This window comes from Myotis myotis, unplaced genomic scaffold (assembly GCF_014108235.1).
Source record: "Myotis myotis isolate mMyoMyo1 unplaced genomic scaffold, mMyoMyo1.p scaffold_m19_p_2, whole genome shotgun sequence".
Taxonomy (NCBI): domain Eukaryota; kingdom Metazoa; phylum Chordata; class Mammalia; order Chiroptera; family Vespertilionidae; genus Myotis; species Myotis myotis.
Window position 1 is genome coordinate 4,459,517 of NW_023416324.1, and position 21,990 is coordinate 4,481,506.

The 21,990-nt window shown below is 44.9% G+C and overlaps 1 protein-coding gene across 5 annotated transcripts in view; it reads left to right on the plus strand.

The window, feature by feature from the left end:
* KIF1B (kinesin family member 1B) overlaps nucleotides 1-19,057 on the plus strand; it is a 133,888-nt gene extending 114,831 nt beyond the window's left edge. For all 5 annotated transcript variants that reach the window (XM_036352801.1, XM_036352802.1, XM_036352804.1 and 2 more), the window contains 12 exons: nucleotides 430-535; nucleotides 3,436-3,550; nucleotides 4,430-4,563; nucleotides 5,308-5,369; nucleotides 6,680-6,825; nucleotides 7,007-7,246; nucleotides 9,265-9,336; nucleotides 10,716-10,837; nucleotides 12,448-12,597; nucleotides 13,679-13,871; nucleotides 14,076-14,194; nucleotides 14,722-19,057. In XM_036352801.1, the coding sequence (XP_036208694.1) occupies nucleotides 430-535; nucleotides 3,436-3,550; nucleotides 4,430-4,563; nucleotides 5,308-5,369; nucleotides 6,680-6,825; nucleotides 7,007-7,246; nucleotides 9,265-9,336; nucleotides 10,716-10,837; nucleotides 12,448-12,597; nucleotides 13,679-13,871; nucleotides 14,076-14,194; nucleotides 14,722-14,764 (1,502 nt within the window). In that variant the 3' untranslated portion in view covers nucleotides 14,765-19,057. The remainder of the gene's footprint in view (nucleotides 1-429; nucleotides 536-3,435; nucleotides 3,551-4,429; nucleotides 4,564-5,307; nucleotides 5,370-6,679; nucleotides 6,826-7,006; nucleotides 7,247-9,264; nucleotides 9,337-10,715; nucleotides 10,838-12,447; nucleotides 12,598-13,678; nucleotides 13,872-14,075; nucleotides 14,195-14,721) is intronic.
* Nucleotides 19,058-21,990: the final 2,933 nt, after the last annotated feature.

A 21,990-nucleotide genomic window follows, 5' to 3' on the forward strand; every position in this document is an offset into this window, starting at 1 on the left:
TAAGCAGCAGGTTGAATTTCTATTTCAAAGTAGTGATGCATATCTAGATATTTTACATTAGTGTGATATGAAAACATCTGTGGTCTCTGCTGGGATGAATTCATAGTACTGCTGATTCTCCTGTGGTTTGTCCCTTCCCTTCATAATGGAAGAAAATGCCAAATTTCAGTTAGAGGCTCATGAAAATAAAATCGTAATTTTTTTCCTTGTCAAGTTGACGGACATTTTGAATTCTAGTCATAGACCCTCCCCTTCGGTGTCTGGGGACGAGATTAAGAAACCCTGGAAGGAAGATTATTCTCTCTTGTCTGGGACAGTGGTTGTCCAGCTTTTTCAAATTGATTTTTATGTGGAATATTATTACATAAAACAGAAGAGATGCTTTCTTTTTAAAATATTCACATGCTCTGATGTCTTTATTTCTTTTAGGGCGGATTAGGAATAAGGCTGAGGTGGATGAAGCTGCAGTTGACGCCATCCTCTCCCTAAATATCATCTCTGCCAAGTACCTGAAGTCTTCCCACAACTCCAGCAGGTGGGGCACCTACGGAGTGCGATGAGTCACCCCGTGGGACTGATTGGTACCCCATTAGAGTCTTCATTCATTAGTGACTTCTATGTAGATGAAGAAACTAATTCTCTCCTCACTTCAAAATCCTCATTTCATCCCCTACCCACCCTACTCCCCCAAAATAAGCAGAGGATTTCTCTGTGTTTGTGTGTTCCTGAAAAACTTGCTCACAGCTATGTTGAGAAGAGGGAGAGAAAAATAAGACAATAGGGAAAAAACAGGATTAAAAGTTTGGGCCAGAATTAATTTTTTCCCCATTGTTTCCTTGTGCTGTAGTTTTGCATAGGAAGGAGAAAAAGGAAACGAGCCTCTGCCTTTTGCCCGTAAGAGTCGCTGGCAGGGGCTGTGGAGAAGACAGGGCCCAGCAGCAAGTCAGTTGCTGTAGGAGACGAATTTGGTTTTGTCCGAAGCATCTTACCTTTCACAATAGAAGCTTAAAAAGTTGACTGAAGTCAAGAATAATGAAAAGATACACACTTTAAACATTTTGTTTTAATTTAAACTACATAAATGTACATTGATTTGTCAAGCACTTGCTGTAAAGCCAAGGCCTTTTCATTTATTGGATGTCCGGTTGTCTTTCTTGCAAAACCATATCCATCAAAAAATTCATCATCTGTGACTTTTACTTTGGTGGAGCAAGAACTAGAAGCCTATGAAGAAATTATAAGTGCCATATCTTTCAAACTTTTTATCATTTAGCATTACAATTTTATCATTTCCCCTTTCTTTCATACTGATCTCACCCGCACTTAATTTAACAACTGTTTTTTTACACTACTCACCATTATCAAAACAGTCCACTGAGTTTTTACACTTAGTTTTGATTTACAATGAACAGAAATTCTCTTTGTCCTAATGTCTTATTGATTTGCCTATTAGTTGATTAAATTAGATGATTATATTAATGCAGCTACATAAATAGGTTTGGGACTAGATATTACCGACACTTGATAAGCTTGCAGCTCACCTCTCTGGAGCAGGTGGTTGGAATATATATGAGAGAGCTCTAGTTTCAAATGGTCAGTGAGAAATGGACATCAGTCTTTATACTTTAGGGACATGGAGGATGTAAGTCAGTGCAGTGAGTTACTAAATGGAGTTTGGTTCAGAGAGCTTCTATTCTATTTAATGTTCACAGTTGCGCTTACAGACCTCCAGTTTGGGTGTATTATGTGTGCACGTTAAAGTGCTTTTCTGACGTATTGGTAGCAGAGTGTGACTCACAAAGGCCATGGCTCCTTTCCTCCCAAGTCCTACATTTATGTTACATAATTGACTTGTTTCCCACAGCAACTTCCTACCATTCCAATACTCAGTCACCTCCGAAAGGATTGTTAATGAAGGTGGTCTCCACATTCCCTCCTCTGCCCAGCATTTTCTGTAATTGAATGTCTGGGAGAGGGACCCATATCATTGTAACCCTCTACTAGTATAAATTGTGTCCCATGGAGTTCTCTGTTAACTGTCCTCTTGAATTCACTTTGCTAAACAGCAAATTTGTCTTTTTTATATATTTCTTCTCTTCTGCTTTTCTATCTTTTCTTTCCCTTTTTTTTTCTTTTGCTGCACTAACGAAAGCTTTTCCTATGTTTTTTCAGACTCTTTCTTGATAAGGATATTCCTAGGTATTTTCTGTTTGCTTTTTTGCACATAGAGATTCTAGTTTATCAGAATGCTTTGTGTCTTCTGTTGCTTTGACTGCTATTTTAATTTTGTGTGTTCCCCACCCAAACCTAAGCAAACCTGGCATAGAGAAAGACTGTGCTCCTGTTGTGCCCAGGGCTTTCTGATGTGTGTGCACCTCCACATATGGCTTCCTAAATGCTGTGTAGAGTCTTTCATTATTTTCTATTCCATTTATAAACCTGTCTGTTTTATTCTTATGCCCACGAGGTTCCCCTCCTACATTGCAAAATAGAGTGTTACTCCCCTCACTTCATAGAGAGCCTCAGGTTTTGTTTTTGTCTTCTTTATCTTCTCTCTGTCAGAAGCTTGAAAAGTTTGCTGCTCTGTGTGTAGCTTTGCATAATCGTTCACTTTTTTCTTTGTTTTTGTCCTGTGTGGTGGTAGAGGCCCATTTAGCTACTTGGGTAGCTGAGTCTGTGAGAAATATTTTGTTTATTTTTAAGCTTTTCTCTTTCTCCTGTCAGGGCTGCTTATCTTATCTGTTTGTTTTCTCTTTTGGAATAGAAAAAATCCTGGTTCAATAGTGAAGGAAATTAAATCAAACTTCTAGTTATTAAATGTAAGATTGACTTTCAAGTGAGTGAGTTTGGGTTTTTTTAAACTGACACATAGTAGTTGGCTACCTCAGGTGTTAAAAATCATATTACTGACACATCAGCTAAGAATAACCTCTTGTCCTTTTATGTGAAGCAAGGCTTTCTATACTGTTTCCTCCAGCAATTCTCCCAGATTCATTTGTGACATCTGTGAGGCCAGCAGAAGTGGGCTGTGATATGAAGACTGCAGCCCACAGATTACCGAGTATTTGCTTCCTGCTCTCGATTAACAGATGATCATACTTAGTCTTCCTTTCTTCTTTTACTTTCTGTTCATACTCACTCATCCTTTCATTTTAATCCCTTTGGTTGATCTCACTGTTTTTGTTTTAGGCAGAGGAGAAGCAGACTCTAAAAACTAAAAAAGAAAAAATAGCATTGCTAACTTGATGGTGGGCGGGGACAAAAGGAGGAATCCTGCCCTTTCCTCCCAGGAGTAAAGGTTCCACTCTGCTGTTCGATTTCAGTAAACTGAGAGCTGCGTGGCATAGGTTCTGTGATGTTACTGACAGGGACAGCACCTGGACCAAGGTGGCTTCAGCGCTTTCGGATGACTCTCTCTTGCCTTTCTGACCTTAGGACCTTCTACCGTTTTGAAGCCGTGTGGGACAGCTCCCTCCATAACTCCCTCCTTCTCAACCGAGTGACACCCTGTGGGGAAAAGATCTACATGACCTTGTCGGCCTACTTAGAGGTGAGGGGAACCGGAACTTGAATTGCTGTGAACAGGCAGCCCCAAACAGTGGCCAGACTAGAGCAGGACACGGGGAGGAAAGATTCCACTGAGGTCCTTTCTCCTTCAACATCCGAAGTTAATTATTTTTTAAAAAGATAAGCTTTTAAAAAAATTAATTTGAGAGAGAAAGAGAAATTGAGAGAGAGAGAAGCAGCTATCAATTGCCTCCCAAACTTGCCCTGACCGGGAATCGAACCCACCTTATGGGACGCTGCTCCGACAAACAGTTACATCGGCCAGGGCAAGTTATTTTATTCTACTTTGCTGACTATTCTGATTATATTAGTTTCTGTTCCTAATCTCTATTTAATCAAAAAGTCACATGACTTTTCTTTTAGCTTCAGCATTAGTACCCTAATCACCATTCTTCAAAGAATGTATGATTTTAAGAAAACTTCGCCTCCTGCTTTTATAGTCATGGACAGAGCCTAGTGGTGACAAACAGCACAGACTCTGGAAGCAGCTTGTCTGAGTTCAAATCCCTGTGCTGCCACTTGCTGCCTGCATGTCTCTGGGCAAGTGATTTCACCTCTCTATGCCTCTATTTCCTCATTTCTGAAGCTGGAATAATAGCATTTACCTCAGAAAGTTGTTAAGATGCTATATAAAAGGATTTAGAAGAGTATGCTAGCCATTATTACAGAATAAAACTTTGAAATTAAATGCATCTGCAAGGAACACCACCAGATATTATCGACTGTGTTGCTGTTGAAATAGTTGGTAGAGCTGAAATCCTCCAGCCCCACATCCAGGACCAGCATTCTGAATGTGGTGGCACAGACTCTGTCTCAGATGCTCTGTCTGTATCTAATGGAGCCCACTCCTGTCTGCTTTCAGCTGGATCATTGCATCCAGCCAGCTGTCATCACCAAGGACGTGTGCATGGTCTTCTATTCTCGGGACGCCAAGATCTCACCCCCACGCTCTCTGCGCAGCCTCTTTGGCAGCGGCTACTCGAAGTCACCAGACTCGTAAGTTTTGAGACAAGTTTAGCTTCCAGTTGGTTTGCCCAGTAAAGAATCAGCAGAACCCTAGGCAGCCCTGGTTTGCTGTTTCAGGCTACCTGTAAGCCATTATGGCACCGACACCTGGGATGCAGTGACCTGAATGTTGGCATTTAATAAAATACTAATGACTGCATGAGTTAAAGAGGGAAGGAAGGAATATTACATTGTGAACACTTCCAAAACAGTTCACAGGGACTGAATTTTCTTTTAAAGTGTCATTATTATTCTAACAGAGTACCAAGGGAATTTTTCTTCTTTTAAAGATTTATTCATATTTAAGATATACAAAAATATATCAAGAATAATACAGTAAGTACTTATACATCACCATCCAGCATAAGATATAAGTATTACTGATATAATAGAAGGTTCAGTACCTCTCCCTAGTCACACGCCCCAGAATTTGATGGTTATCATTTTCTAGTCAGACTTCCCCCAACTTTTCTCTCTTGCAGTAAGAAAAGACACATTTTTATATTTGTATTGTAAACTTTATCATTCAACTTTATTCATCCTATTAAAATAAAAATGTTCAAAAGATTGAGATGGAAACAGATTCCTTATATGAAAAAGTTAAGTTCAGAATAGGAAAAGTTACTTATGTGTGAGGGTGGGTTGCAGTCCCTACAGAGGAGTGTTTTAAGTAGTCAGATTTTCCTGTTTCTGTGATATAAGATATTAAGTAATTGTTTGTTTTAATTTAAATAGCAACCGAGTCACTGGAATTTATGAACTCAGTTTATGCAAAATGGCTGACACAGGTAGTCCAGGTAAGAGCTAATGGATGGGGAGGTGATAGTTGTCTTTGCATATGTTTGGAGTGTATCGTGTCAAAAATCTACCTTACCCATGTAGGCAAAATATAAACTTTATTAGAAACCAAGCATATTTTACAAGCAGATTTTTGGTGCTATATTTTTGTGAGTTATATTTTTGTGAGTTACAACACTTTGGTTTGTGACGTGCAATACAATTATAAAAATTTTACCAAAACAAAATGTTCCCGGGCTATGGAATATTATAAAATAGTCAAGTGTATTAGAGTGATTTTGGTTTGAAAAACTTCATAATCCTTTCGCTCTCCAGCTTAGCCCCAAGGTTAACTTGGTAGTATCACTTCACAGGTGCTGTCAGACTAGAATTTGAATTTCCTGTGCTGAGAAGACAAATCAATTGAACTTGTTTGTGTCCTTTTTGATGTCTCTTTGGGCTCTGTTCCTTCAGCTCAGTGGCCATAAGCAGAACTTTGGATTTTTATGTTTGTAAACTGGAACATGGACAAAAGGTTTTTGTTTTTAATATTAGGCATTCTTTTAAAAAATGTTTTTATTGATTTTTAGAGAGAGAGAGAGAGAGAGAGAGAGAGAAACATCTGTATGAGAGCAAAACAGCTATTGGCTGCCTCCTACATACCCTCTTACTGGGGATTGAGCCTGTAACCCGGGCATAAAAGTCAGGATTCTTTTAAAAAAAACATTTGGTTAATATGAGTTGGAATAATTTTAGAAAACATATGTGGAAAGAGGTCAGGGCTCACAGGTAAGATTTAGATTTTAAAAAAGAAGACTTTGAGTATGATTCTAAGTCCCAATAGCAGCTAATTATAGTGTCCAGAGAGTTCCTTGAGGATTATTTAATTAACATGAATTTATGTCTTTTATATGTAAAAACAGCTTAACATTTTACAAAATTAATGGGAGATGTTGGGGTAAAGCCATCTGTCCTCTGCCATTCTACCTGAACTACTGAATGTGGATGTGTGGATGTGCGGGTATATTTTTATATATTGGGAACCATCCTGTACAGACTATGTAATCGCCTCTATATTTTCACTTAACATAATAACTTTTTCTCAAGTTGTATTGCAGTCTTCATAATTATCAAACAATGTAAATCTTACTTTTAAAAGGAATTTAGAGAATTGCTTTGAATTCAAGGGGGTTGAATTACTATTAACAAAATCCCATGTATCTAGAGACCAAGTCTCTCTTAGTTCATTATGTATATGAATTATTCATTGATTTTGAGGTAACACTGGAATCAGATTTTTCTCAAGAAGAGTTGTTTCCTCTTGTCTCAGGCATGCAGAGGAGGAGGAGAAAAGTCTTGGATACATCAGTGGCCTATGTGCGGGGAGAAGAGAACTTAGCTGGCTGGCGGCCCCGTGGGGACAGCCTCATCCTGGAGCACCAGTGGGAGCTGGAGAAGCTGGAACTCATCCATGAGGTACGATGCGGGGGGAGTGGGGGGGGGGTGCTCAGATGAAAGCTCAGGCCAGAGACTCTCCGTCACCGCCTCGGTGTGATCCTGGCTTTCCAGGTTCCCATCACCGTGAGACATAATACTGTTCTTACTAAAATTGTAATGAGCTTTGTGTTTGCTGAGGCAATGGTGTTGCTCTTTTTAGGTGGAGAAAACTCGCCACTTCCTGCTGCTGCGTGAGAGACTTGGTGACAGCGCCCCCAAATCCCTGAGCGACTCATTGTCCCCCAGCCTGAGCAGTGGGACCCTCAGCACCTCCACCAGCATCTCCTCTCAGATCTCAACCACCACCTTTGAAAGTGCCATCACACCCAGCGAGAGCAGCGGCTATGACTCTGCAGACATTGAGAGCCTGGTGGACCGAGAGAAAGAGCTGGCCACCAAGGTGTGACTCCCTTCCCTTGGCTGGGTATTTGCCCATGAGACTCAGCTGATCAGTCAGTTTCCGTTTCATTTTCTTCCTTCTTTGAGGGCCTCTGTTTCAAGGCCTGCACTAACACTATGAATATAGAAACAAATAGGACTCAGGTCTACCCTTAATTAGCTTACATGCCAATGGTGACAAGCATATAATAGAGGCGTATGTCTAGGTGCTGTGGGAGCCAAAGGCGAGGCCTTCCCAGGAGGGCATCGTGAACTGGCTCAAGAGGGAGCAGGGGAGGGAGCTAGATGTCCTGCATGATCAGCGTGAAGGAATCCTGTGGGGGCCATGAGATGGAGTTAGGGAGATGGGCCAGGGCATCGTGCATTCCATGCTAGAGAGTTTAGAGCAGGATGGGGAACCTTTTTTCTGCCAAGAGCATTTGGATATTTATAGCATCATTCTCGGGCCGTGCAAAATTATCAACTTCAAAATTAGCCTTGCGCCCTAGCCTGTTTGGGTCAGTGGATAGTGCATTGGTCTGTGTACTGAAGGGCCTGGGTTTGATTCCAGTCAAGGGCACATGTCCAGGTTGCGGGCTCGGTCCCCGGTGGGGGTTGTGCAGGAGGCAGCCAGTCAATGATTCTCATCATTGATGTTTCTATCTCTCTCTCCCTCTCCCTTTCTCTCTGAAATCTATAAAAAATATATATATTAAAAAAAAGTTTAGCCTTGCTATATTTGGTCAAACATTTAACTCACCCCTAACAACTTGGCAGGGCCAGATGAAATGATTTCGAGGGTCTTATATGGCCTGTGGGCTGTATGTTCCCCACCCTTGGTTTAGAGTGTCTCGGGAGTGACATGGCAATATTTTAAACGGGTATTTGTTTTAGAAAGACTTCTCCGACAGCAATAAAGAGGATGGATTTGTGATAAAGAGAGAGACTAAAACAGAGGTTCTCAACCTGTGGGTCGCGACCCCTTTGGGGGTCGAACGACCCTTTCACAAGGGTTGCCTAAGACCATCCTGCATATCAGATATTTACATGACGATTCATAACAGTAGCAACATTACAGTTATGAAGTAGCAACGAAAATAATTTTATGGTTGGGTCACAACATGAGGAACTGTATTTAAAGGGCCAGAAGGTTGAGAACCACTGGACTAGAGGCAGAAAAAAACTATTGCAGTAATTCAAATGAGAAATTATAAAGCAAATTAAGAATGAAAGGGATGCTATTGCATTCTTAAGCACTTTAAACTATGATTTTGCAGTATTCACTTTTATAGATTTGAGAATGGCTTTTTTATCCACACACTTTACCTTTTTCATTAGGCATATACAGGCCCCTTGCTATATGCTTAATTTCTAGAGCTGTTAGGCAGCATCTGAGCTCCACTGTGGGACTTGAGCATATGATTTTCCCTTCCTGCCATGTGTCCAGAGCTTTGTTTAACCATTGAAATTTACGCTGCCACCCCTATGTTCATAGCAACACAATTTAAAATAGCTACGATCTGGAAACAGCTCAAGTGCCCATTAGTAGATGAGTGAATAAAAAAGCTGTGGTACATCTATACCATGGAATACTATGCAGCAGTAAAAAGGAAGAATCTCTTACCCTTTGAGACAGCATGGAGGGACCTGGAGAGTATCATGCTAAGTAAAATAAGTCAGTCAGCCAGCCAGAAAGACAAGTATCACATGATCGCACTCATGTGGAATCTAAGTAACAAAATAAAGTGATGAATGGTGTGGATCCAGAGACATCAAAGTATGGAACAGAGTGCGAAATCTCAGAGGGAAGGTGGGAGAGTGTAGGTGGGTGGGAGGTAATCAACCAAAGACATTGTATGCACATATGCATAACCCATGGACACAGACAATAGGGTGCAGAAGGCCTGGGGTGGAGGGGGAGGGGGCAGGCTAGAGGGAGTCAATGAGGGAAAAGGGGGCCATATATGTAATACTAGTACTTTGAACAATAAACAATTTTTTTAAAAAATAAAACGTAATGCTGGCCTTTGTTTTTCCTAGTGCCTGCAACTTCTCACCCACACTTTCAACCGGGAATTCAGCCAGGTGCACGGCAGCATCAGTGACTGTAAGGTGAGCCGCTCACCTTTCCTGTCCCCAGCATACGCTGCTTTTAGGTGGCTTGATGTGGGCATAGCATGGTTGCATGACATACCTGCTCTTGTATCTGATTTTTTCAGAATACCGACTTCTGAAGGTGAAAGTATGTCTCCGTGTCTCTTAGAGTGATTATCAGATGGGGACTATTTTGGCTTTCCCCTGAATCCCTTGGAGAATATTCTGTAGGGGGTGATTTGTCATGTGTGACAGGGAACAGAAGTCCTGAGGTTCTTGGTGGCATGAGATTTTTGTTGCCTTCCACAAAGAGTGAGGTGAACACTTTAAAGAACTTGTGGGACGCCGAAACCGGTTTGGCTCAGTGGATAGAGCATCGGCCTGCGGACTGAAAGGTCCCAGGTTCGATTCCGGTCAAGGGCATGTACCTTGGTTGCAGGCACCTGATCGATGTTTCTCTCTCATCGATGTTTCTAACTCTCTATCTCTCTCCCTTCCTCTCTGTAAAAAATCAATAAAATATATTTTTAAAAAAAATCTTTAAAAAAAAAAAAAAGAAAAAGAACTTGTGGGTCATTCGCTCTATTCTAGTCATCTTGTCCTTTCTGGCTCATTCCTGCCGAGCGGGTTCTTTGCACTCTTGCCATTCCTTTGCCCAGAATAGTCTTCTTCCAGATGTTCCCATGATTGGCTCACTGATGTTTCCTTTTCAGTTCAAATATTGTAAACCATGCATTGTAAAGCCAACAATGAAACTTTCTCTTTCCCGGATTCATTTTTTGCTATAGCACTTATCACTCCCTGACATTTCTTTTAATCCTCACCCGAGGATATGTTCTTATTGATTTGAGAGAGAGAGGAAGGGAGAGAGAGAGAAAAACAAAAAAATCGATTGGTCGCTTCCCATACATGCCCTGACCTGGGATTGAACCTGAAACCTAGGTATGTTCCCTGACTGGGAATTTAACCCTTACCCTTTGGTGTACGGGCGACACTCCAACTACCGGAGCCACCCAACCAGAGCCTGACACTTCTTGATGTGTTGACTGGCTTATTGTCTGCCTTCTTCACTGAGAGTGTAAGCTCCATAGGCCAGGTCCTCTGCCATATTCTTAGAACTTTGCCTGGTGTGCTAAGTGCTCAGCTCATATGCATAAGGTCACTTAATTAATGCAGGAGGGCAGTGACAATATAAAAAGCCAGCCTTGCCTCTTTTGTAATGTCATGATTCCTAACAGGACACAAGGGCCATAAAATATGTATCTGTAAGGCTTGTTTTCTTAAACAACCTGAAGCAGGATATTTTTTAAAGTGAGGTCACTGGTTGCCAAAGCTTCTTATTGCAGAGACAGTTTATTCCATCTGAATCTCACTCTCTCTGTTCTGTTTGCTTCCAGCTGTCGGATATCTCTCCAATTGGACGGGATCCCTCTGTGTCCAGTTTCAGCAGCTCAACCCTCACTCCCTCCTCCACCTGCCCCTCTCTGGTGGACTCTAGGAGCAACTCTGTGGATCAGAAGTAGGTGCCCAGATTTCACCGCGAGAAGCTAATCTAAGAACCGGGGGAAAGGCCGGTCTTCCTCTAGCTCCGTGGTTCTCAGCTGAGGGGAGCACCAGCCCCCTAGGCAGCATCCAGAAATATGGGGAGCCTTCTCTAGATGTCACAGTGTCTAGAAAGATGCTACTGACATCTTTTAATAATCACGTCTTCCTAGCTTCCTGCACCAAATCATTGACTCCTCTTATTCCCGTCCTGCTCACTTGTCCTTCCACTCCCACCCTGCTTCTCTCCTCAGTCATATCCCACATAGGAAGCCCCATCTTGGGGAAAATATTTTGATGATACAAAAAAATGTATAGGCAAGACTAATGGAGACAACTTTAATGTGAATTCATCAGTACCGTGCACCTCAAAGTCCTTTGCCCTGTCTCCTTCATTACGCTCACCTGTCAGAGCCCATCTCGTTATCATCCAGCTGTCTATCCGAATGTACCAGCACTCGCGCAATTGAACGTGGCTGGAGAAAATAACAGAGGCAATCTAATTAATTCTCGGCTGCCATTGACTGTCAGATATTATTTTATGTTCACTAAGAAAGAAAAAGCACTGCCAGCTAAAATGTGACACACTGCTGATTGTAAGACGCATCCCAATTTGAGGAATGGGAAGGCATTTACAAATGGGCTTTTGTAATTGACGAAGTACAATTAATTAGGCAAGGCTGCTGTCCGAAGGTGACTAACACTGCAGAGCAGAGGAATTATTTCTCCCGTACAGCCTGGCCTGGTCCAGGGCGGCGTGCAGCTGTGCACCTTGTGGTCATTCAGAGACAGCCTTCCACCTCTTGATCTGCTTTCTCTGCCAGTCCCTCAGGCTTTGGTTCTCAGATGTTAGTGCATCACTGGGGCGGCTTGTTAAAGCCCCCATGGCTGAACCCCACCCAGAGAGAGTTCCTGGTTCTCTAGGTCTGGGGTGGAGCCTGAGAATTTGAATTTCTTTTTTTTTTTTTTTTTTTTTTTAAAATATATTTTATTGATTTTTTACAGAGAGGAAGGGAGAGGGACAGAGTTAGAAACATCGATGAGAGAGATCGATCAGCTGCCTCCTGCACACCCCCGACTGGGGATGTGCCTGCAATCGAGGTACATGCCCTTGACCGGAATCGAACCTGGGACCCTTGAGTCCGCAGGCCGATGCTCTATCCACTGAGCCAAACCGGTCAGGGCTGAGAATTTGAATTTCTAACGGTTTTCCAGGACCAGCTGATGCTGCTGGTCAGGGTCCTCACTGTGAGAGCCGCTGTGCTAGGTGTGACCTTGGGACTAAATTGAAATGGGGGTGGAGTCATGTTCCAGACACTTCTGTTCAGGGCTTCAGAATAGGAGGTGGTCTGAGTGACACGTGCTCATCAGTGACCAACCTCCTTTGTAACCTCTGAAGGATGAGCCCAGTGGCATTTGGAGTTACCGTTCTGACACCAGCTTGTCCTCCCAGGCGAGCTCTCTGAACCTGATGTCTGCAGGGCCCCTGGTGTACGGAGAGGCCTCGTTCCTGCTGGTGGGGGTTGTACACATCTGCATTCCGTACTGAAGCTCTTGCTGTCCCTAACCTCTAACTCTCTTTTAAAGGACCCCAGAAGCCAATTCCCGGGCCTCTAGTCCCTGCCCAGAATTTGAGCAGTTTCAAATTGTCCCAACTGTGGAAACACCGTATTTGGCCCGAGCAGGGAAAAATGAATTTCTCAACCTTGTTCCAGATATTGAAGAAATTAGACCAGGGTGAGTACTATATTACCCAGAGATGCTGGGTATTAAAACAGGTCAGAAGAATGTACTTGCAGCTCTTCCGTGAGGTCTCTGTTGCAGTGTGATGTGCATGGATCCGGGTGAGAGCTCCGGCTGGGTTTCCGCCCCCACTGTGCCATCACGCACCCACCTGCTCAGCTTGCTGTGTGGTGCTTTGTCTCCTCTTGCTGTGTTACTTTGGCAGATAAGGTCCTAGGCCATGGGTGGGCAACCTTTTTGTGAGTGCGTGCCAAAACCAGCAAAATCTCTGACTCAAAATTCTTCTGCGTGCCAACCCTAATTTTTTGAGAACATGTTACGCCTACTTGATATCTCTTAAGGTGTACGTATGTGAAGAACCTTGAAGAAATAATAAAATTCATTCGAGCAACAAAAACACAGTATACGATGATGAAAAATACATTTATTTTTTAATGTATACATGTACACTGATAGTCCGACAGAAAACTTTATGACTCCGTTTGATATTATCAGTGGGACTTTTGCTGCTGCGTGACTGATGACAGAGATATATTTCGTGACCTTCAGAGATATGCACGAGCTACTACTTTCATCCGTCAGGCTACTCCTATTACGAGACTTAACAGAATTCATTACTGAGAACAAAGATTCACAAGCGTATGTGGATGAAACCAAAACACTGGTCGTATCTAGGAAGGCAGGGAGAGTTAAGGCAGAGGCATAGAAATTGCTCTTCCCCTCTCTCGTCAATCCATGTCTATGGTCTTTAAGATAACTTGTTATGTAAAATTATTTATTTATCTAAGATGCACCTACACTGAATTTATCTGAAAAATAAAAAAGTCGATATTAAGAAAAAAATGGTGAATGGAAGATTATAAGAGAGGGTTTCGCGTGCCAGCAAAAGTTACTGGTGTGCCATGTTTGGCACGCGTGCCAGGGGTTGCCCACCCCTGTCCTAGGCCTAATAGATCATTGTCCTGTTTTTTTTACACGAGGGACTTGGCCTAGGTGAGACATATTTTGATGGTTCTCGGCTCATAATCACTTTCTTTTTGTGAGAATCAAACCTATCTTCTGTTGTCCTTTTTAGCTCAGTGGTTTCCAAAAAAGGATACCTGCATTTCAAGGAGCCATTTTCCAGCAACTGGGCTAAGCATTTTGTTGTGGTCCGTCGCCCTTACGTCTTCATCTATAACAGCGACAAAGACCCAGTGGAGCGTGGCATCATTAACCTGTCCACAGCGCAGGTGGAATACAGCGAGGACCAGCAGGCCATGGTGAAGGTCAGTCCTGCCCTCTCTTGCCTTCTCATTGCCATGCATGCCCTTTCCTTTTGAGTTCTGGGTTCTGTTGTGTGATACAGCGTCTCTCCTGTATATCTGGCTCTCTGAAGTGCCAGTGCGAAGTGCCGTATGCCCTGTGAATATGGCCGGGTCCCCATTGCTCATAGCCCTCGTAACTTTCTCATCTACCTGCATCTCTTTCAGAGTCCTAACATCTTCGCTGTATGCACAAAGCACCGTGGGGTCCTTTTGCAGGCTCTCAACGACAAAGACATGAGTGACTGGTTATATGCCTTTAATCCACTCCTTGCTGGCACAATACGGTAAGAAGCTGTCCCTGCGTTCCCTTCCTTGGCTTTCAGTCCCAGGAACATAAATAGGGAAGGAAGTCTTTTTGCAAACAGATTTAAAATAGAGGAAGGACAGGGGTGTAAGTGCGGTTGTGGGGTGCTGACGAGGCCTCAGTTTCTCACAAGCTAGCACCTGGTGTCCCGGGCAGCTAAGGAGACCCTGGTCACATTTGCATTTAACTGATCTGCTTGGACCTTTTGTTCTCAAGGGTCTGCAGCCACGGTCTGTGGGGCTGAGCAAAGGGAAGATTGGGAGGCCCTTACCGGCCTGCCAGTCAGTATTCAGCACTATGACCAGCCTCCCATCCTATGAGGGGCTATGTTGCAGGTCCCCCAGCAGGAAGACCACAGTGTAGCCTGTTTGTTCAGAGAGCCCGAGACCTGGGTCTGCAGCGCAGTTTAGAAAGAAGTCCAAGGAGGGGCTCATGGGGGAAGAGGCCTGTGAGGGAGAAACATCTGGATCCAGTTTCCTAACGGGCCTCTCTCTCTGTCACCCATAGGTCGAAACTCTCCCTCAGAGGCTTGAGCCAGCCGAAGTACTGAGTGACTGCTGCGCACCCTCACGCGCCTTCCCAGAGATAAAGAAAGTGTTACCTCTTGTTTCTCTTTGTGATTCTTGACGGTTGCTCTTGTATGTAATCCTGTGGCTTAACTACTTTTCCCTCTTGTCCAGCACTTTTTCTAGCTCCTGTTCCCTATCTCCATTGCTCTGTACCCTTTTTCTTTTTTCCTGTGCTGAGAATCTTGTTAGTAGCATGTAGCCTAACAAAAGGGGAAAAACACATACAACAAAACAAAACAAACAAACAAAAAACAGAGAGAGGGAAATCCAGTGACTCTCCAAATTATTTTTGGTATATCTTGGCTTCCTTTTGTATGAGAGCTCCCCCTGTGACCACCTCTGATGTCTGTACTGCTGTCTTTGGCTATCTGTCTTTTTTCAAGACAACATAATACATTTTTTTCTTTTCTCTGTTTGTGCTGTCAACTTTAATTTTTCTTGGGTGGCTTAGAGACAAAGGGAGGAGACATCTGGCCTTTTTGGAAGCTGAGAGGGAAAAGCTTACCTTTTTCCCTCTGTTACTTTCTTCCCTCACTAATCCCTGCGTTTTCACTCAGGAAGAAGGTTGTGGTGAGCTCAGCAATGGGACAGGTATATTCTCTGAAATCGGGCTTGCTTAGAACATGGTCATGCAGTTTTCAGTTAGTGGAAGAGAAGAGAGGAGAGAGCTTTTAACAGGCCTGCAGCAGTGGCCGCTGCTGACTTGTCAGAAGGGAAGAGCCAAGGATTTTGGGTTTCCAAGGAGCGTAGGGTGGGTGGATGGGAGGGTCAGTAGGATTCCTGTGAACTGTGCTTCTCATCTGGGAGGGAGCCTCCTCTCTGTTCTGTTCTTGGCATTGGTGCTGATGGCCAGTTTGCAGTCTGTGATGTCATACACAGATGTCCCACAAGGGGGAGTCTTCACTTTCTGATGAGGAATTTGATGGTCGTTGTGGTAATGCTGAGTAATGACCTTGTGAATGTAGCTCCCGTTGATCAAAGAAATGCAGCTTTCACCTGTGAACCTGGACGTCTCCTCTGAACCCAGTGGTTATTTTCAGTAATCTCTGTCAGATTGAAAAGATTTTCAGTGATGCCTGTCCCTATACTCATCAATAAGCAGACATGGCAGACTTTGCTTTCTGGACCCAGGATTAAAACCAGCCACTCCCACCACTAAAAACAAAACAAAAAGACATCTGGGGGCAGAGAAGAGACCCCACCTGAGCCCTGGCCCCAGGGTTTCCTGGCGCACCCGGCCGGCCGGCCTCACCTTGCTTCTCCAGGGGGTGTGGAAGCGGGTGTGGAAGCGTTGCCAGAGAGGGAAGGAGGAAGCTGATAGTCTGACAGGACAGGGTCGGCTCTTCAGCCGCCAGCGTGGAAGATACGCTTTCTCTCAGCTGCTGGCAAGGGTTTCAGAGTGACAGGGAGGGGAAAAGGCCCCGGTTCCCTGAGTAGCTTTGCCATTAGTCGGCTTGGGTTGTTTATACCACCGTTTACCTCCCTTGCTCACACCTCTCTGCTTGACCATCCCGTGGGCATTCAGGACAGTATCTGCTGGTTCCCACTTTGTGGAGACTGAGGGTCTCAGCCTTGGGGTTGCTGACTCTCAGGTGCTGGGGAACTGGATGGCTTTGCCTTAGCAGCCAAGGGCAGGGACCGCGCACTCTGGGGTAGTTGCTGGGCAGGCTCAGACCTTGCTTCCACCCTCCCCGTTTGGGCTCATCTCAGAACAGGGCTCACAGCCGCACTGCTTATAATTGCCTTGCAAAGAGGCGGAAGTGAGTCAGGGAGAGTGTAATAAAAGAAAGGACAGAACCACAGGCTGTGACCTTATCTGGTCAATAAAACTCTAGATTTTTTAAACTTTCTTCTCCTTAAAACATAGGTCACTAACAGTAATGTTACTAGTTTTTCTAAGCAACATTTTTAATGTAGAGGTTTCCGTGTTGTTTAATGGACACAATATGCCCTTCTGCTGTATACCCCAATCTAGGATCTGTCTGTGCTTAGAGACAGCTTCCTGGGCCGGAATTAAATCTAATTTCAGGGAAATGACATTGAAGGTTACTTTTAGAATCAAATCATGGATGCTGCTGCTGTTACAAAGTTTGATGGAAGGATCCATGTCTGTGGCAATAGGTGGGGAAGGCTGAGGGAAAGTAATCGTGTGATACACTGAAATGACTTTGGTTTCTTCTAACTCAAACACAACTGGCTTGGAAAGTCTTTGCTTTGGGGTGTCAGCTCTTAGAATAGGTGGCACTGGACTGCTCGTCACGTGCCCAGGCAGGAAGGCCTCGTGAGAATGCGGGGGTCTCGTGTGCTCTCCCCGTCCAAGGGGCCTCTGCTGCGGCTGACAGGTACAGGCAACCCCTTTTGGTACCCCCTCTTTCTCTAGGGCCCATCTTTAAATTGGAGCTGGAAGTTTCAGGGTTGATGTGCCCTTTCCAGACAGTTTCATCCCCACTTTGAAGTTCTGAGAGGGGGTTTGTGACAGAAACTCTTTATGAGGCTTTAGCGGAAGCCATGGGGCCAGGAAAGTTGAGGAATGAACTTGACCTTTTAAGGAAACCACCTTTTGAGGGTTTTTAATTTCTTTTTTTCCAAATCACTCCTTTAAACAAGCAAAAAAAATAAATAAATAAAAAGGCAAGACAGAAAACCCTTACACAAATGAAGGAGACATGAATCCTAGTTAAAAGTAACCCTCTGCTCCCTCGGTCCCCATCCTCCTCTCTCCTGCCAAAGCAAAATACGGCCTCACAGCCCGCACCAAGCCAGTGCTCACGCCTGCCTCCTGCGCCTGCCTGGGGGTCAGCCAGCTCTCAGGCCGGGCTGTGCGGGGCCAGCCAGCCCCTGCACACGGCCAGGGCACGGGAAGGGCTGCTCTGGCAGCTGGGCGGGTCCTAAATTCCAGCACACTGTTCACTGATGGCAAGGGAAGATGATCTTCCCAACTAGGAAACCACTATTTTATGTATCTGTTTTCCCCTCAGCTCTGTAGAACTTACACAGACACTCAGAGTTTTGTTGGATATTTTCCAGCTCTTTTAAGATGAAAGAATCAATTAAATCATTGCAAAAGGCCTTTTGGGATCTAAAAGTAAAATGACTTCTCCTGGCACATATTTCAAAGCAAAGACTTTGTTGCCTGCTGCTTGTTGTCTAATTATTTAATTAAATTGAATTCTGTAAGGTATTTGTATATTTTTACAGCTGTAATTAATGCACATTGGACTGAAAAAGAGAGGCTGACCTCGCGTGTGGCACCTGCCGGTACCGGCATCCCTGGTGCTGCCTGCCACTCGGTGCTCCTGGGCAGTGTCGGGGCTTGTTGTTGTTTGTTTGACTGGGCTCCTGCATCTTTCCTTTTGGGTCCTTTTTTAAAATGTGATTGTTAACCTGCTCCTTAAAGAGAATTCTAACCCTGCTGCTGCTCTCGGAAGCTGTGCTGAATGTACTTTAAACAGGACTCTGACTCGGAGGACTGCAGCCGCCCACCCTGGATGACTCAGCCAAGTGTGTGGCCAAACCCTTGCTGTGTGAGATAGGAATGCATTGATTTGTGTTTCCTTAGAATCCAATTATCAGCTGAGAGATTATCTGCTTTTGTTGTTCAAAAGGCCATTTATGAAATTCGTATTCGAGCCCCATAAAATCTTGGGAAAGCCGCTAAATCATTTAAAGGAAGAAATTAGAGTTGATACAAATTTCATGTTAAAAACCCACAGCCAAATAGCTGTACTCAGATGGGAAGTCCGAGCTGAGGTTGGTCTCGCCAAACCTGGCTGTCGTGTGTCGTTTCGTGTCTTCGAGTTACTTTCACGCTGCGTGTTCGGGCATGAGTTCGCCTGAGGGCTCCATCAGCCTTCCCACGTGGAAGGCACCATCTTAGACTTTGTGGCTCTAAAGTGTTTGTCCATTGAGATTTCAATTCTCACATCACCATCCTTGTGCATTAAACAAACCCATGAACATAAGTGGCCTTTTTGAACCAGGACTTTGCAAACTGATCTCTCCCCAGTGAAGGAGTTGAGCACATCAGCAACAATGTATGTACATTATTAATTTCTGATTTTCATTTTCATGTTTTATTATGTAAATATTATCTGATGTTTGGAGCTTGGGTATACAGAATGTAAATATAGTTCTTGTATTTGTACTAATTCTGGTTCTTTTGCTGTATAGCCTTAGATGTGCAATGCAGACATTATCTAACTGTGTATGGTAACCTTGCATCACGGAACTATTAGTGACCGAGGTCATAATAAAGGTACAACCAGTGCACCAGAGGGCTCTCGGTGTGCATTTATTGTTCGCGCTCTGAGTGGTATTTACACAGAGACTTTTCTTGACTCTTGAAGATACTACTTTTCTAGGACAAAAGTCACGATGCTCTGACCTTCGTGCTCCTTTCTGGGCATTCAGAACAGCGGCCACTATATAACCAGGGAAGCCAGTGAGGTGCTGTTTCTTTGAAAGTACCTCCCTCTGAGGTATGGCAGTGGCTGATTTAGGTAGAAGATGTGTCTCCCCACTCCTTCAGCGTGAAGCCTCTTTATACACGTACCAGTGATTCTGTAGTGCTTGTGGTATTTGGGAGGGGCGGGGGGTTGAAAATTTCAGCATGTCACCTTAGTTTAACAAGTTCCTCTTGTGAGCAGAGCATGAGCAGGGGGACCACTGCCCTGGGTGTTTGGGGAGAAACAAGAAGGGAGGAGCAGCATTCAGGCAAAAAGCCCCGATGCGCGCAGCACCCGTCCGAGAGTCCACCTGCCCCGGTGCTGCCCGGATGCAGATGTGCCCCCTCCTGTGCCAGTGGGAGGTCACCCCCTACACACACTGGCAAGTGGTAAGTATCACAGAGCAAAATAAAGCTGAATGAAAGGTTAGGAGGATGGGAAGGAGGGTCCTTTTAGATCGTGTGGTCAGGGGAGGCCTCTCTCAGGAGAAGACGTTGCACTGGCTCCAGAATGAAGGAACAGGTAAGCCATGCCGATTCCCGGGCACAGAGGTTTCCAAGCAGCGAAACTAAGCCCTCAGGGCAGCATTGTTCTCTGCAGGTTCCCAACAGCCAGGAGGCAGCTTGGAGAGGGCACTGGAGTCCTGACGGTAGCAAGGAGCCAGGGCTCAGGTGGCGTAGGACCCAGGTCACTCTCATTCTTTAGAGAAGTAAGAAGCCAATGAAGGGATTTGAGAAAATGAGTCACAAGATCTGATAGTCACGGGTCGCTTCACGATCGGGATGCAGTCCGAGAAATGCCCCATCGGGTGATTTCACCGTGCGAACCTCGCAGCGTGCACTTACTCACCCAGGCTGCATGGCCGACCACTGTCACATGTGTCCGTCCTTGGCCTAAATGTCGTGCAGGGTATGACTGCATGTATGTTTTTAAAAGACCAGGCTGACTGTAGAGTGGAAAACAGCGCAGGGGGGAGGGGACTGGAGGAGGCTGGGGGACAAGTGGGAGAAGGTAACAAACGAGGGCATTGTTATCCCAACGTCCCACGGAAGAGGATGGCGTGGACTGAGCAGGAGCAGGCAGTAGAGGCAGGGAGAAGTGGGCGGAGCCAGGATGCCTTTTCATGTTAAAGCGAACAGTTGACGGAGGGCTGCATGTGGAGCCGGAGAGAGAGGAGAAGGGTGACTCCAAGGATGTGTGCCTGAGCAGAGGGACGGTGTGGCGTCTCCTGAGGTGGAGAAGACGGGGAGGACACTGAAGGGGTGGAACGGAATTAAGAATTGGATTCGGGTCAGGTTCACTTTGAGATCAACATTTCCACCCGAATGTGTGGTTGGTGAGGCAAATGGATATACCAGGGTTCAGGGGGCAGAGGCTAGGGCTGGGGACACAAGTGGGAGTTGTCAGCATGAAGGTGGCAGGTGCGCAGACCTGGCGAGGGGGTAGCTGGTGAGGACCAGGGGTTGTGTCTGAGAGCACTGCGACTGGCAGAGGTCAGGGAGGGAGACCAGTCCAGCGAAGATGAGTGGCCCGTGAAGAGAGAGTGGCACTTGGCCACCCACTTAAGCGTTTCAAGATGGAGTAAGTGATACTGCCCAGTGCAGCCAGCCAATAGGTTAAATAGGAGCATTGACCACAGAATTGGAGGACGAGGGGGATGAGGGGGGGGTTCCAGGAAGTTTGAAGGAGCCAGTGAACACGACTTCCCCCAAATTCAGAGGCAACCGAGAAAAGCATAAGGCAGGTGGGAGATCAAAATACCACCTTTTTCACTGTTAAAGATGTGAGTGGAGCCCTAGCCAGTTTGGCTCAGTGGATAGAGCATTGGCCTGCGGCCCCAAGGGTCCCGGGTTTGATTCCAGTCAAGAGCATGTACCTGGGTTGCAGGCTCCTCCCCGGCCCTGGCCCTGGTCTGAGCTCGTGCAGGAGGCAACCAGTCGATGTGTTTCTCTCATGTCGATATTTCTCTCTGTCTTTCCCTCTCTCTTCCACTCTCTCTAAAAACCAATGGAAAAATATCCGGGTGAGGATAAAAGAAAAAAAATGTGATTGGAGAATGTGGCTCGTATGGGTGGATGAATGGATTTCCTAACACTGGACCTCAGAACTAGAGGGCTTTTTGTTTAAACTGAATTAGTTCTGTTTCTTTTTAATTGATTTTTAGAGAGAGAGGAAGAGAGCCATCAATTTCTTGTTCCACTTATGTATGCATTCATTGGTTGATTCTCTAGTGCCCTGACTGGGGATCGAACCTGCAACCTTGGCATATTGGGAAGATGCTCTAACCAACCTAGCTACCTGGCCAGGGCCTAAACTGAGTTAGTTTTTAATGAAACTATTTGTCCTCTAGAGCTAGACCCCATCCAGGGTCACAAAGGTTTGGCCCTCACTTAGGGTCATTCTGTGTGAGTCACTGTGTCCCAGAATGGATGCTGTAGAATGTCAGCAGGTCCCAGGGAGCGGAGCACGTCTCACGCATTCCTTTTCCAGCTGGTTTTCTTCTCAGTCCACTTTTGGTTGGCCAGAGAGGTTTCCCCACGTTCCCTTAGGCCGCCGTGGTCGGCAAACTGCGGCTCGCGAGCCACATGCGGCTCTTTGGCCCCTTGAGTGTGGCTCTTCCTAAGCCTTAGGAGTACCCTAATTAAGTTAATAACAATGTACCTACCTACCTATATAGTTTAAGTTTAAAAAATTTGGCTCTCAAAAGAAATTTCCATCGTTGTACTGTTGATATTTGGCTCTGTTGACGAATGAGTTTGCCG